General features: G+C 45.3%; 1 protein-coding gene across 1 annotated transcript; it reads left to right on the forward strand.

Annotated features, from left to right (window-relative positions):
* The first annotated feature begins 832 nt into the window (after positions 1 to 832).
* On the forward strand, positions 833 to 13,082 carry LOC144106858 (uncharacterized). The gene is made up of 3 exons (XM_077639809.1): positions 833 to 1,199; positions 11,364 to 11,566; positions 12,080 to 13,082. The coding sequence occupies exons 2-3, from the start codon at positions 11,409 to 11,411 to the stop codon at positions 12,504 to 12,506; spliced, it is 585 nt and encodes a 194-aa protein (XP_077495935.1). The 5' UTR covers positions 833 to 1,199; positions 11,364 to 11,408; the 3' UTR covers positions 12,507 to 13,082.
* Positions 13,083 to 13,545: the final 463 nt, after the last annotated feature.

The following is a 13,545-nucleotide window of genomic DNA, read 5'->3' on the forward strand; positions in this document are numbered from 1 at the left end:
AACTTTTTTGTTGCTTATGGTGCTGAACCTTCGACGAGGATCACCATCTGGCCTTAAGGTTTGGTAGGGTGCTGCTCCTTTTCCACGAGCTGAATCAAAGCTTGGTGCCAGAGGATGTCAGCAGTTTGGTTCCCTGCACGAAGGAAATTATTGAAGCCATATATATATATATATATATATATATATATATATATATATATATATAAAGCGACGCATGCGCTAGCATGCCTTCAATGGCACTTCCTGACAAAAAAAATTGAACTTCTCTGTGAGATACAGCATGCCCTTTTAACAGTTTTTACTATTCAGTGTGTTTTTTTATGATCTTTGCATGTGTTCCCTTTCCTGTACGATCGAGAGGTCTATAACTGACGAGCACGCGGTGTGGTTGTTAGTCAGCATCGTGTCCTCAGTCTCCTCTGTCTTGTGTAAGCGCTGCTTTTCGCCGCAAAATTACGAACATGTTAGATTACTCAATTACATTATTCGTTTTTCATTACGAGAAATTCATTCCAACAATCATTTAACGCCGGAAATAATGTCCCTACTTCACTGTCAAGCCCCCGACTCTAAAAGCGTGCTTAGGGATTTATTTGACGACTACGGCCCCTCTTTCTTCCATTCTTTCACTCCCACCTTTACCCATTCCCTTACGGCGCGGTTCAGGTGTCCGACGATATATGAGACAGATACTGCGCCATTTCCTTTCCCCATAAGACCTATAATAATAATAATAATAATAATAATAATAATAATAATAATAATAATAATAATAATAATAATAATAATAATAATAATAATAATAATAATAATAGGCAGTCAGCGGCGAGTGCATTGGCCGAAGCTAACACGTTGTACCCCAACAGGCGGTGATCTTGGTGCTGCGACCCCCGTGACGCCCCGGACCGTGCTGTCACCTTCATCGGCGCAGACCGTTCTGTTGACCCTGGCGGCAAGCGACTAACTCGCCTGAAAACCAGGAATCAGCGGCGGTGATCTTGAGGCTGCGGCCACCGTGACGCCCCGGACCGTGCTATCACCTTCATCGGCGCAGACCGTTCTGCTGATTCTGGCGGCAAGCGGCTACTCGTCTGAAAACCAGGGATCAACGGCAGGCTACTTAAGTCTGCGGACAGCGGAAATCCCCTGCAGTCAGCGGCGAGTGCGTTGGCCGAAGCTAACACGTTGTACCCCAACAGGTAGTGTCTCATTTTGGCTGTTATCTTTCGTGCTTGAATTTGCCGCTTACTGCACACTGTGTACGCTTTCCCTGTATGACAATGACAGAGTGTATTACTTGCCACCAGGTACTGCCCGATGATGGAAAATTCATGACCTGTACAGATTGTAAGTTCTCTTACCATTTGGGTCAAAATTGTTCTGGAATTGCCCCTAACACATTTAACACAATGGGCCCAGCAAAAAGAGATGTGTGGGTATGCAAGACATGCAGAGTGGCAAGAAAACGCACAGGCGATTCCAACTCGCAACATGATGCTGCCCAGGTCGATAAGAGTGTGGGCATGGCATCGGCATTGCTTGTGGAACTGCAGGATATCAAAAAGGGCCTACAATGCTTACCAGACCTTCACACGAAGGTTGATTCGCTGCTCCTTCTGAGAACAGAGGTGACCACATTAACCAAAACAGTTCAAGAATTGGAAAGCTCTGTGACATTTTTATCACAACAGTACGATTCTGTTCTCAAAGAAATGAAAGCAGCTAAGGAACAAATGTCTTCTCGAGATGCAGAAGTATCCGCCCTCAGAGCAATTGTCCAGACGCAAGCCGAACAGCTAGACCGGATACAAGCCGATCTAAACGACAGTGAACAGTACAGTCGTAACATGAACATGGAAATCCATGGACTCAAAGAGGAAGCAGATGAAAATCTTAAGGAATTCCTGAGTGATATTGCTGAAAGGCTACAAGTCCAAAATTTTTCTGTCAGAGGTTGAAGCAATACATCGGCTACCAGGCAGGCGCGACGCTATTCCTAGGATTCTTGTGCGCTTCACTTCCTCTGCTTCCAGAGAAAAGTTGTTCGAAGCCCGCGGGAAGCTTGGGAGTCTTTGCGAACCTGGAAAGCGACAAACGATGTTTTTCAACGAGAACCTGACAAAGCTGAACCGAGATCTATTCTGGCATGCAAGGACCAAGGCAAAACTAAATTAGTACAAGTTTGCTTGGGTTAAACGGGGCAAGATATTTGTGAAAAAATCTGAAAGCTCGTCCCTTCTCCGAATAACTAAGCCAGCAGACTTGGATCTAATCATATAATTGCCATGGACAGCACCTTCTGCCAGGTACCGAACTTTAGGTCTTTCAAGGACACATTTCATCAGAGCTCAGAGAATGAATTTACTGTCGTAAATACTGGGAAGAATTTAAGTTAGTTGCCATATCAGGAATTGGGTTTGTTGATGTATTCGTCTTGACGGAAATCAATGTTACAGATGCGTGCATGCATACGTTGTCAGTGCCGGGCTATCAGTGCCATTTTGTGACGCGGCCTCATCGACGAGGGGGCGGAATCGCCATCTTTATAAGAGACACGTTTGACGTTGCACCCATTGTCGTGAACCTCGCTCATGCGGAATGCTTAGCGCTGCAGGTATCTTGTGGTGCTCGGTGTTTAAGGTTGGTAGCTCTATATCGGCCACCTTGCAACAGTACTACTCATTTTTTACTGGAACTCGAAGAAACGTTGACCTTATGGAATTCAGTGGAAGAATTATGTTTAGTGGGATACTTAAATAAATACCTTGTGTCCTACGGTGGGCTCTGTATCCGACTACCTGTCACTCCTGTCCTCGCACGGTCTTTCAAATACAATTACCGCTCCTACCCGTGAAGAAATACTAGCAGACCACTTAACAACATCTTGTCTAGACCATATCGCCTTACGTGCCCCTAACTACTCATTTGCTTCTTGTGTTATTTTGCAACGTTTTTCGGACCATTATCTCGTCGCTCGTCGTTCGTCTCCATCGTTTCCTACGCCAGCTGCTCTTAGATCCACCACATCCAATAATTTAAGCTACGTCACCGTAACCGACCAAAGGACCTTGGATAACTTGATTAACAGTTTTAATTGGATGGCAATAACTGAATCTAATCCACCAGAGAAGGTGTACAGTATCTTCTGCGACCAAATAAAAAAGTTCGAAAATAATTCAAAGCACGTCGTAATAAACAAGCGCAGGAAGGATTACAACTGGTTGACTGCAGATATAATGCGGGCCATTTCCTATAGAGATATGCTCTGGAAACGGTGTAAGCATGCCTTAAAAAATAAACACCTACGTCTTGAGTACAAAACCGCACGAAATAGGGTAGTTGCCTTAATAAGATGCACGAAGCGCCAGTACTTTTTCGAAAAATTTTATCAGTCGTCAAGGAATCCCGCAAAAACATGGTCACTGATAAATTACCTTCGTGGCAAGAACGCTGCATACATTTCCCCAATCTCGTTTTTTCCAGCCGACTCGGTCGAGGTTGCAGATAAGTTCAATCAACTGTTTGCACTGGCTTCCGAGAATGCATCTTCTTGCCAGGCCGTCCAATACACGCTTAAGGAATCTATTTCAGCGTCCGCTTTCCTACCTAGATTTTCAGAAAATGAACTTCACCAAATAATTTTCAGCTTTAAGCGCAATAAGCCTCCTGGAATCGACGGCTTATCTGCGAACCTGCTACAAAGGAACTTTGCAGCATTATCCAATATCCTGCTCTTCATGTTAAACGGTTTTCTTGATACCGCGCTTATCCCCAAGGAGCTTAAAACTGCGATTGTTAACCCCTTTTATAAAGGAGGAAAAAGGGATGACATCAAAAACTATCGGCCTATTTCAATCCTACTCATACTGCCTCATATTCTTGAAAAATTCCTTTTGAAATCCATGTCGTCTTTCGTTGAGAAATTTTCAATTCTGTCGACTCGACAGTTTGGTTTTGTGTCCGGTCGTGGTACGGTAACCCTTCTAGAAGAGTTCTCTGATGAACTGTTTTCGGGTTTTGACCAAAATTTGTTTAGCGTTGCTTTATTCCTGGACATATCAAAAGCTTTCGAGACAGTTCATCACGGGATTCTTTTACAAAAATTATATTCCAGCGGTTTTAGAGGGCCATTTTACGGTGTCCTTAAAAGCTATCTCGCCGAACGATCACAAGTAATTGTCTTAGACGAAATTAAAAACGCAAGTGGTACACTTCCACTGAACGCCGGAGTTCCTCAGGGTTCTATATTATCACCTCTACTTTTCAATATATTTATTAATGATTTATCTAGGGTTGTTTCAAAAGGTTTAATATTTCAATACGCTGACGACACTGTTCTGCTCTCAAAACATATTTCTTACAGCATGGCTGTCTCGAATCTCCAAGGTAATATACACAAAACAATGACTTGGTTCGCTGATAACCATTTAAAGGTGAACACCTCAAAAACCCAACTCGTTTGCTTTAGATCCCCTTTAAAATTAACCGCTATAAACGCGCCAGTTTTTCTGCACAGTCACAACTGCCATTCCTGTCGATGCGTGCCAACTACCTGCGTGAACTCGGTAAAATACCTGGGAGTATTCTTCGACAGTGATATGTCGTGGCACACTCAACTATCACATGTTTGCGATAAGCTCAGGAGCGCTGCATGGTTGTTTTTCAACATCAAGTCTCTCGTACCGTTTCCAGTAAAAAAAAATGATAGCACATACTTTGGTCTACAGCATCCTTCGATATGGGATTACCGTCTTTGCTTTTTGCCCTACCCGATGGCAAAACCGCGTGGACTCTTTGTTAACGAACATACTGAGAAATCTAGCCTACAATAATCCGTCATTCAAAAATCATAACATCTTCTCGGCGCTTGGCTTGCCTTGCTTCTGGGCTTTGTTTGTACAAACTGTGGTGCTACGGCATTTTTGGTTCAGTGATTTTAAAACATGCTATACAGCCCCCCGAGGCCTTCGTAATAGTGTTCGCTATGTAGTGCCGTGATCCTCAACAAGATATGGTGAAGCTAGACGCTGTGTTTACGTGCCGAAAATTCTGAACGATTTGCCAAATGAGGCATTCTCGATTCAATCAAAAAGGGCATTGAAAAAGATTATTTGTTCCCTGTAACGAGTTGTTTCAATACTTCTAAAAAGTATTGGTCATCACCTCTGAAATATGTTCATCTTATCTTATGTGTATTGATTCTTGTCTCGTGATTTGCTCCTTGTTTGTGTTTAGCCTCTTAACTGTTAATACCCTTGCATTCACCCTTTTATGCGTCGAGTGAATATTGCACACTCGTCCGCTGATTTTGCCGGGCCAAGTCCTTCAAGCCATTGGTGGCTTTGACAGGCCCGTTTCTTGTACTTTGAACTCTTTTGTGCAATAAAAATATTATTATTATTATTATTATTATTATTATTATTATTATTATTATTATTATTATTATTATTATTATTATTATTATTATTATTATTATTATTATTATTATTCAGTTCATCACTATAGGCAGGTGAGTTTGTTCCATTTCCCATGACACACTTGGGTTTTTTGGGGAGCGGGCATGGGGAGTCCCGAGACCGAATGTAGGTCGCGTGCCGGAGTCGCATGCCTTGCAGGAGAAAGCGGGAGAGGAGGGGTTGGAGGAGGGTGTCGAAAAGACGGGGCGCCCCCTGTTAAGGTACCACACAATACGCGTTCCCGTGCACAACAACAGATGGGCGCGGGTCAAGAGCGCCAGCACAAACGCAGCTTGACAGACTAACGACCGCTCCCGGAACGGGTCTGCCCTCTGACGTCCGCACGCGGAACTATGAGCCGCGCGTTTCGAGACTGAAAGCGAAGAAAACAAATTTGCATCCTCTTTCTTCTTGTCTTTGCGATTCTCCTTTTTTTACCTTACTTTGAATTCTTCGGGAACGGCTTCCCGCATAGGAAAGCAGTGGGGGTCCGTATATACAAAAGCGAGAGGCGCGATCGGTGATCGTGAGCCACTGATCTTGGCCCGGATAGGCTGGCCCGGTCACCTGGCTTCCGAACCGCACCCCCCGAGCTCGGCATTTCCGGAACCCAGAAATATCGGTGCATTTAGGGTGGGAAGGTGCTGAGTCGCGTGACGAGCAGCTGGCGAGCACTCTGGCTCCCTCCACCCTGCGTGAGATTTCGGTGGCATGCGAGAACTGCTCGATCTGCTGACTTTATGAAGCTTGAACTTTCAGCCTTCAGGTTTTCTGAGGCCCTAGAGTACCTTGACATATAGGGCTATAATAACATATAATAATATCGTGTTGTTTGTTCTTGTGGCAGCGTTAGAAGCCTCATCAGGAGAATAAAATGTGTGTCATCGGTCATAAAATTCAGCTACTGGCTGGCGAGAAGGGACGTCACCGGACCTGATAATTCCTATTGGCTGGCTGGAAGTGACGTCACGGGACCGGAAATGACGCCACTTCAGGTAAAGGCATGAACAGCGTCTAATTCTATCGCATTACCAACGCTTAAGGAATTTAGGTGTCATCATTTTGTCTTTAGGTCCCGGCGCATTAATTAAAGGTCTCGTGAATGTGCGAACACCAATGATATTTCCCCTCACTCGGCGCATAAATAGTGTTTAGGGCTGTTTAGGTTCGAGTCTCAGCAACGACCAGCGGTCGTCATACGCAAGTATGGCGTGACCAACGCGCTTGACAATAACCCTCTGGTGCACAGTTTTATGTGGCACTATAGTTTCGAATTCACTGCTAGTACACATAAGGCAAGCCCCAAATTTCAAATAAGCAGGAAAGAAATAGTTTTGACAATTACTTTTTATTTAGAGGAGGGCATATCTTACGGTTCCTTGCAGCAGGCACCGAATTCATTTCCTGATGATGCGATTATCACCGTGTAATTACGACACATTAACGCAGGCTGACAATAAGCCCCTTGAACATAATAAATTGAAGATTGTTTTATTTTGTTGTGAGAAAAAATTTGCAACACTGATATTTTGGTTTCGTATTCATTTCATTTATTGTACTGGACGTTACATGGACTATTTGTGATGCATGGTTTCTATTTCCTTCCCTGCTGAAGCTTGAATTTGAATCATGTTTTCGCTTACACCTGCGACTAGCTAGTGGTTGTGGGTCTATAACCATTTGGTATTTTACATGACATGCTATAAATAAACACGAAAAAAATGCGAAGCCTCTAAAGTGTATTCGAAGCTATTCGAAAACAACTTCTAACTTTTTATTTTTATGAAAAATAAACTTCACTGTTCAAAAAACTGCCTCGTATTAGATGTCGGATTCTTATCCAGCCGCAAGCAAATATACCCGCGCGGTGGTTCAGTGGTTAGAGCGATCGGCTACTGATCCGGGTTACCCGGGTTCGAACCCGACCACGTCGGCCGCGTTTCGATGGAGGCAAAACGCTAAGGCGCCCGTGTGCTATGCGATGCCAGTGCACGTTAAAGATCCCCAGGTGGTAAAAATTATTCCGGACCCCTCCACCATGGTACCTCTTTCTTCTTTCACTCCCTTCTTTATCCCTTCCCTTACTGCGCGGTTCAAGTATCCACTGAGGTGTGAGACAGATACTGCGCCATTTCATTTCCGCAAAAACCAATTTAAAATTTTTCGCAACGAGCGGCGGCGGCGTTTTTATGGAGGAAAAACGATAAGCGCCCGTGTGCTGTGCGATGTCAGTGCACGTTAAAGATCCCCAGGTGGTCGAAATTATTCCAGAGCCCTCCACTACGGCACCTATTTATTCCTTTCTTCTTTCACTCCCTCCTTTATCCCTTCCCTTATGGCGCGGTTCAGGTGTCCAACGATATATGAGACAGATACTGCGCCATTTCCTTTCCCCAAAAACCAATTATTATTATTAAATGAGGCTACCGCAAACCTACGAGGCCTATAGCGAAAGATTGGGCCTAACAAATACGTTGTTGAGGAAAGGAAATGGCGCAGTATCTGTCTCGCATCTCGGCGGACACCTGAACCGCGCTGTAAGGGAAGGATAAAGGAGGGAGTTCAAGAGCAAAGGTAGAAACAGGTGCCGTAGTCGAGGGCTCCGCAATAATTCCGACCACCTGGGGATCTTTAACGAGCACTGACATCGCATAGCACACGGGCGCCTTTGCGTTTCGCCTCCACCGAAACGCTGCCGCCGCGGTCAGGTTCGAACTCGAGTACTCCGGACCAGTAGCCGAGCGCCCTAAACAATGAGCCACCGCGGCGGGTAAAGATGGCGCATAATCACTGTGTTTTACAAAACACTGCCTTATTAGATACCGTGATTTTACTCTTTCCTTCATCCCTTCCGTTACGGCGCGGTTGGGCAGTCCACCGAGATATGTCCATCTTGGACACATCTCGGACATATCCATGAGGTAGATAGTGCTGCTTGTTTCTTAGAAGCGATGTTTGCGCAGGAGGAGGAGGAGGAGGAGAGAACTTTATTGTACTCTGTGGTTTTGAGGCATCTTCAAAGATGTTCTCTCCTTGGCTGTAGCCCCAGGAGTCTTCTCTGTCGAGCTCGTCCAATTTTTTTCGATGGTCGGTTGTACTCAGTCCAGGGCACCACTGGCCACTGCCGCCCGTTGAGCTCGCTGTAAAAGATCTTGTTGGTCTTCACAGCGGTCACTGGACAGCAGGGTCTCCCATTGCTCCGCACTTTGGTTTTGCATTTTGGGGACCACGACTATGTTTTGACAGGCCCATGTGATGCGATATAGTGTGGGTTTTTCGTCGCGGACATTTGTACGGAACATCCGCGGGTGTTTGGATTTGCTCTTCTCCACGTTTGCTGATCACACCGATGTAAACACTTGAAGTTGCTGTAGCTAACGCTCCTAAGTCGAACACTGAGGATGTGTTGGCGGATATTTTGTTTTTTTCTTGGGCGGGCCGGGGTGTAGCGGCAACAAACACGATGACCTATTTAATTAATAATAATTTTTTTCTTGGGGGGGGGGGAGGGGCTAACGGCAATAAGCACGATGAGGGTCACCTCACCCTCGCTGACACTTTCCTTTTTATTGGTTAAAATGCAGCTCCATCTATCGATTCCCAATATAAAACCAGACCCGAAAGCACAGCGCTTGATATCCACAACAATAACGCATCAGTGCTCGCATGTCATGATGTATAGCATGCAAGGCTGCACCGCTTGGCACGATGCAACAACCATTATCTTTTCCGTAATCACCCGCATCAGCTTCATCTGTCCCACATCTGCAAACGTTTTCATTGAATGCGCAAAATTCTTACCAAAAATTTTAGCCATCAATCGCAGTGCAGGAATCTTTCGCGGTAACTCTTGGCGTGCGGCACAAAGCATTTAGGTTGCGAATACTTGCGTAGCGCAAGAAAATTGGGCCCAACCAGGAACAGACACAAGGTATGCAAAAATTGGTTTTTGTGGAAAGGAAATGGCGCAGTATCTGTCTCGCATCTCGGCAGACACCTGAACCGCGCCGTAAGGGAAGAGATAAAGGAGAGACTGAGAGAAAAAGCAAGGAAGAGGGGCCGTAGTGGAGAGCTCGGGAATCATTTCGACCACCTGGGGATCTTTAACGTGCACTGACATCTCACAGCACACGGGCGCCTTTGCGCTTCGCCTCTATCGAAACGCGGCCGCCGCGGTCGGGTTCGAATCCGGGTACTTCGGATCAGTATCCGAGCGCCCTAACGACTGAGCCACCGCGTTAGGTACGAGGAATGTCCCTTATTTCTTCCCGGGCTCGAATCCGGCCGCGGCGGCCGGTTTTCGATGGAGGCGAAACGCTAAGGCACCCATGTGCTGTGCGATGTCAGTGCAAGTTGAAGATCCCCAGGCGGTCGAAATTATCCCGGAGCCCTACACTACGGCACCTCTTTCTCCCTTTCTTCTCTCAGTCCCTCCTTTATCCCTACCCTTACGGCGCCTTTCAGACGTCCGACGACACTTGAGACAGATAATGCGCCATTTCCTTTCCCCAACAGCCAATTTTTCCCCTTATTTCTCTGTTGCTGTGGACGTGTGGCGTCTGCAAGATGCGATTGCCCAGCTGGTGCCTGTGAAGTGTGTAGCCACAGTGTAGCCGCATTAAAGCTAGTGTTGCTACTTAAGAGCAATTGCTATAAGGAACCTCCACCAGAGGTAGCGTGCACCGAGCTGCCTCAGCAGGGGAGGCGCCCTCGTAGGAGCCCACTTGCACCGCTACATTTGCAGTTTGTGGACTGGAGGAGTTTGCGACAAGGTGGCCTTTCAAAGCCGGTCAGCACCAGGTTTTATGATGCAATACAGCACACCCAGCCATTTGAGGACCTTTCTTCAACAATAAGGACACTTGGGACAGGCATTAGTGAATTGTGTCCGTTATTTTCAAGACACCTTAAAAGCATTCAACTCTTTGAAACGTCTTCAAAAATTGGGCCGACACCAGTTGACAGTCCTTTAAAGTATTTGATGCCTCTCGTTCCACATGGATTTCAAGTGCATGTGGCACCATAAATAGTGTGCACATTTGCTGGCACTGCAGAAATGCCGACTCCACCACGACTGTTTGAGTCGCGTCGCAAGTGGCACATACAAGATGGGGATTTCACTGCCGCTGAAGCAGCCATCCTTAAGGTGTGTGCACGTTTTACCTGGAGGCTGGAAATAACCGAGTAAATGGTCTGCTGATCCACCTCGTGCATGTCTCAATGAGGCCGAGGACGCACTGGGTGGCATTCGCTCAATGTCACTGCAAGATTTGGCAAATGGAAGGCAGTTAACAATGACTTAATCAGATTGACCGCGGTGCAATGAAAATCGGTCGACACCATTGGCTGGTGTGGGATCATTTGAGGGGAAATGCCGCTTTTTTTCTTGAGTTGTATCCGACTGTAGTGCGGCTTCCATGTTGTGGTGTTTCTTTCATACCTTGCGTCTTGAGAACCTAGCTGCACCAAACCGCACAGCAGTCTGTTTCGCAACTGCTGAAAGAAATAAAAGTAGATGGTCACACATGAATGACAAAAAACACAAAAAGCAACAACTAGCAGCTGGTAGTTTAAGTAGCAGGTGTCCATTATAACGATTTCATTATTTCAGTTACAGAACAGTAACATTGACTTCAAGCATCATTATAGTCTCTCAGATTTTGAACGAATTGTTTATACAAGCCACTGCCTCGGTGGTGAGAAAAAGTTTGATGTGTGATTGCTAGACCACTTTGCGCAAAAGTGGCCTGAAAAAGTTGTCCCTTTTTTCAGAGAAATATTTTCAAGCTATTTACACAAATTGGTAGAGCCATAGCAACAGCACTGCCAATATAAGTGTGAGGTTACAGGTTACACAGGTGAGCAGCTGTCATATCAATAACTATCTAAAATATGTTTTCTTCCCAGGGATTTCAAGTGTCCTGCCAGGAGCCCGTCGACCTTGAAAAAAACATGAGGCAGCAGTCTGGCAGTGAGATGTGGAAGAAAGCCCGCGTCCATCGATTGACTGCTTCGTCATTTGGGGTTGTGGTCAAGCGCCTTACGTGGAGAGAAAAAGGCCTGCAGAACCTGGCCGCAGACAAAGAACTTTCCCATGTCAGGGCTGTTCAGTAAGTGAGGTCTTGCTTTACTAAGTACGGAAAATGAATTTCAAACACATGGCGTCATGGGTAGTGCTGTGATGCCTCCTATGTGCACGTCGGATAGCTCAACAGGTGACCACAAGCGGTAAATTTAATCACTGTTTATTTGAAATGAATAAAGGTCAAATTTTTTTCCTTCAGAAAATAAAGAATGAATATCAACAGGTATGGAGCATATGACATGGCATGCAGATGGTTGCCTGGAGAGCTCATCATAATTTCAGCAAAATATGTGGACGTCTGAAAACAGAAAGCGTTGTTGCCCTTTATAGACCTTTTCAAAAAGAGGTCGAAGTGTGTCGCCAGATTTGCTTCTTTCCTGTGGCTATGCACCAAGTCAGGTTCAGAGCAGCATTTGTTCTTTCCTTTATCTTCATTATTTGATTAGCCGACTGCCCTACAAAACAATGCGAACGGTTCTTTATTTGCTGTAGACCAGGCGAGCAATGTTGGCCTGTCTTTTTTATGCTGTTATTTCAGGTACGGCATTACGAATGAGCAGTCGGTTGTGCAGCGGTACATGGCTGTGATGAAAGCCAGGGGCCATGATGTCGAAGCCCTTCGGAGTGGATTCGTTGTGGACCCTTCGTGTCCGTGGCTGGGAGCTTCACCGGACAGGCTAATCTTCGACTCGTGCGAAACTCCTTCACATGGGCTTCTGGAGGTGAAGTGCCCATACAGCTGGAAGGGAAAAACTCCCGACGATATGGGGGAAGGGCAGTGCCTCAAGCAGGACCGCATGGGTGTGTTTATGCTGGACCGCAGCCATGAGTACTACTACCAGCTCCTTGGGCAGATGGCTTTATCTGGTTTATCCTGGACCAATTTTGTTGTTGTTTCTGATCAATTCTTGATCATTGACCGCGTCAAGGTTTGTGCTCAAGAATGGGCTGTTGCAAGACAGTAACTTGACAATTTCTTTTTATCTTTGCTGCTGCCATACATGGCCTTGAGACTCCCTTAAAAATGCAAAATGCCTTCAAACTAACTATTCTGCTCTCAATAATGTTACGAAGACGACAACGAAAAAGCGCCCAGTGGCACGGGCCGGAAGGATCGCACTAGTCCCACGGCCATTAAAATTGTATTTCTTCGGCCATTTTGTTGTACTGTTCTTTGGTTTGCCACCCCGTATCAATATAATTAAAGGAATGTAGACACCAAATTTTTACATGTTTTTTTGCTCCGTCATGTGTGAGTTAAGATAGCTCTTGTGAGACATGAAAACTTCAGTATAATTGCTTTGCCATCTTCATTCTCTGTAACACATAAGCTAGCCTGCCTCAACAGCCAGAAAGAGTTGGCGAGTACCACATGGTGATCTGCGTTTACTAGTGCGGTACCAACCATGAAGAAAACCTAGCAACTAAAGTTTGGTGTCTGTACTCTTTTGGGGCATGTCTGATGTGACAGAGAATAGAATAGTTTTTGTTATGTAAAGGAGATGACAAGCATGTCACAATATTTAATAAACTCTGGAAATTACGTGGGAATCACTCCAAATAATCATTTGTGACCCGTGCCTGCACAAATACTTGTTCTGTCGGTTCAATGGATGTCCAGCAACCAGCTTGGAGTGTACAAGTCACTGCTGACATTCATGTCTCTCTTTGTAGCAGTTGAGACCTCAACCTTCATATGCCTGTCTATACAGTTTTATCCTTCTATTTGTTCTTGCTTATTGTTGCACTGTTATGTCGTAAAGCTTCTAGTGTGCCAAATTGGGTTTTTCATACCGTACTTCTTTAGTGTGCTTCTCTGGTAACCAAGCCACAAGGGATGAAGACCACTCAGACCTTATTGTTTTACCTGAGGGAATAACCAAGTCGAGCACTGACATTTATATTGCTCCGTTCTTGCGTCAATTTGTAATGTGTATTGAGTGCATGGTGCATTTACTGATAACTCAGATTTTCTGGCATACACATTGTATTCTGAACGTTGCA

The sequence above is a fragment of the Amblyomma americanum genome, chromosome 10 (genome assembly GCF_052857255.1).
Source record: "Amblyomma americanum isolate KBUSLIRL-KWMA chromosome 10, ASM5285725v1, whole genome shotgun sequence".
Lineage (NCBI taxonomy): Eukaryota > Metazoa > Arthropoda > Arachnida > Ixodida > Ixodidae > Amblyomma > Amblyomma americanum.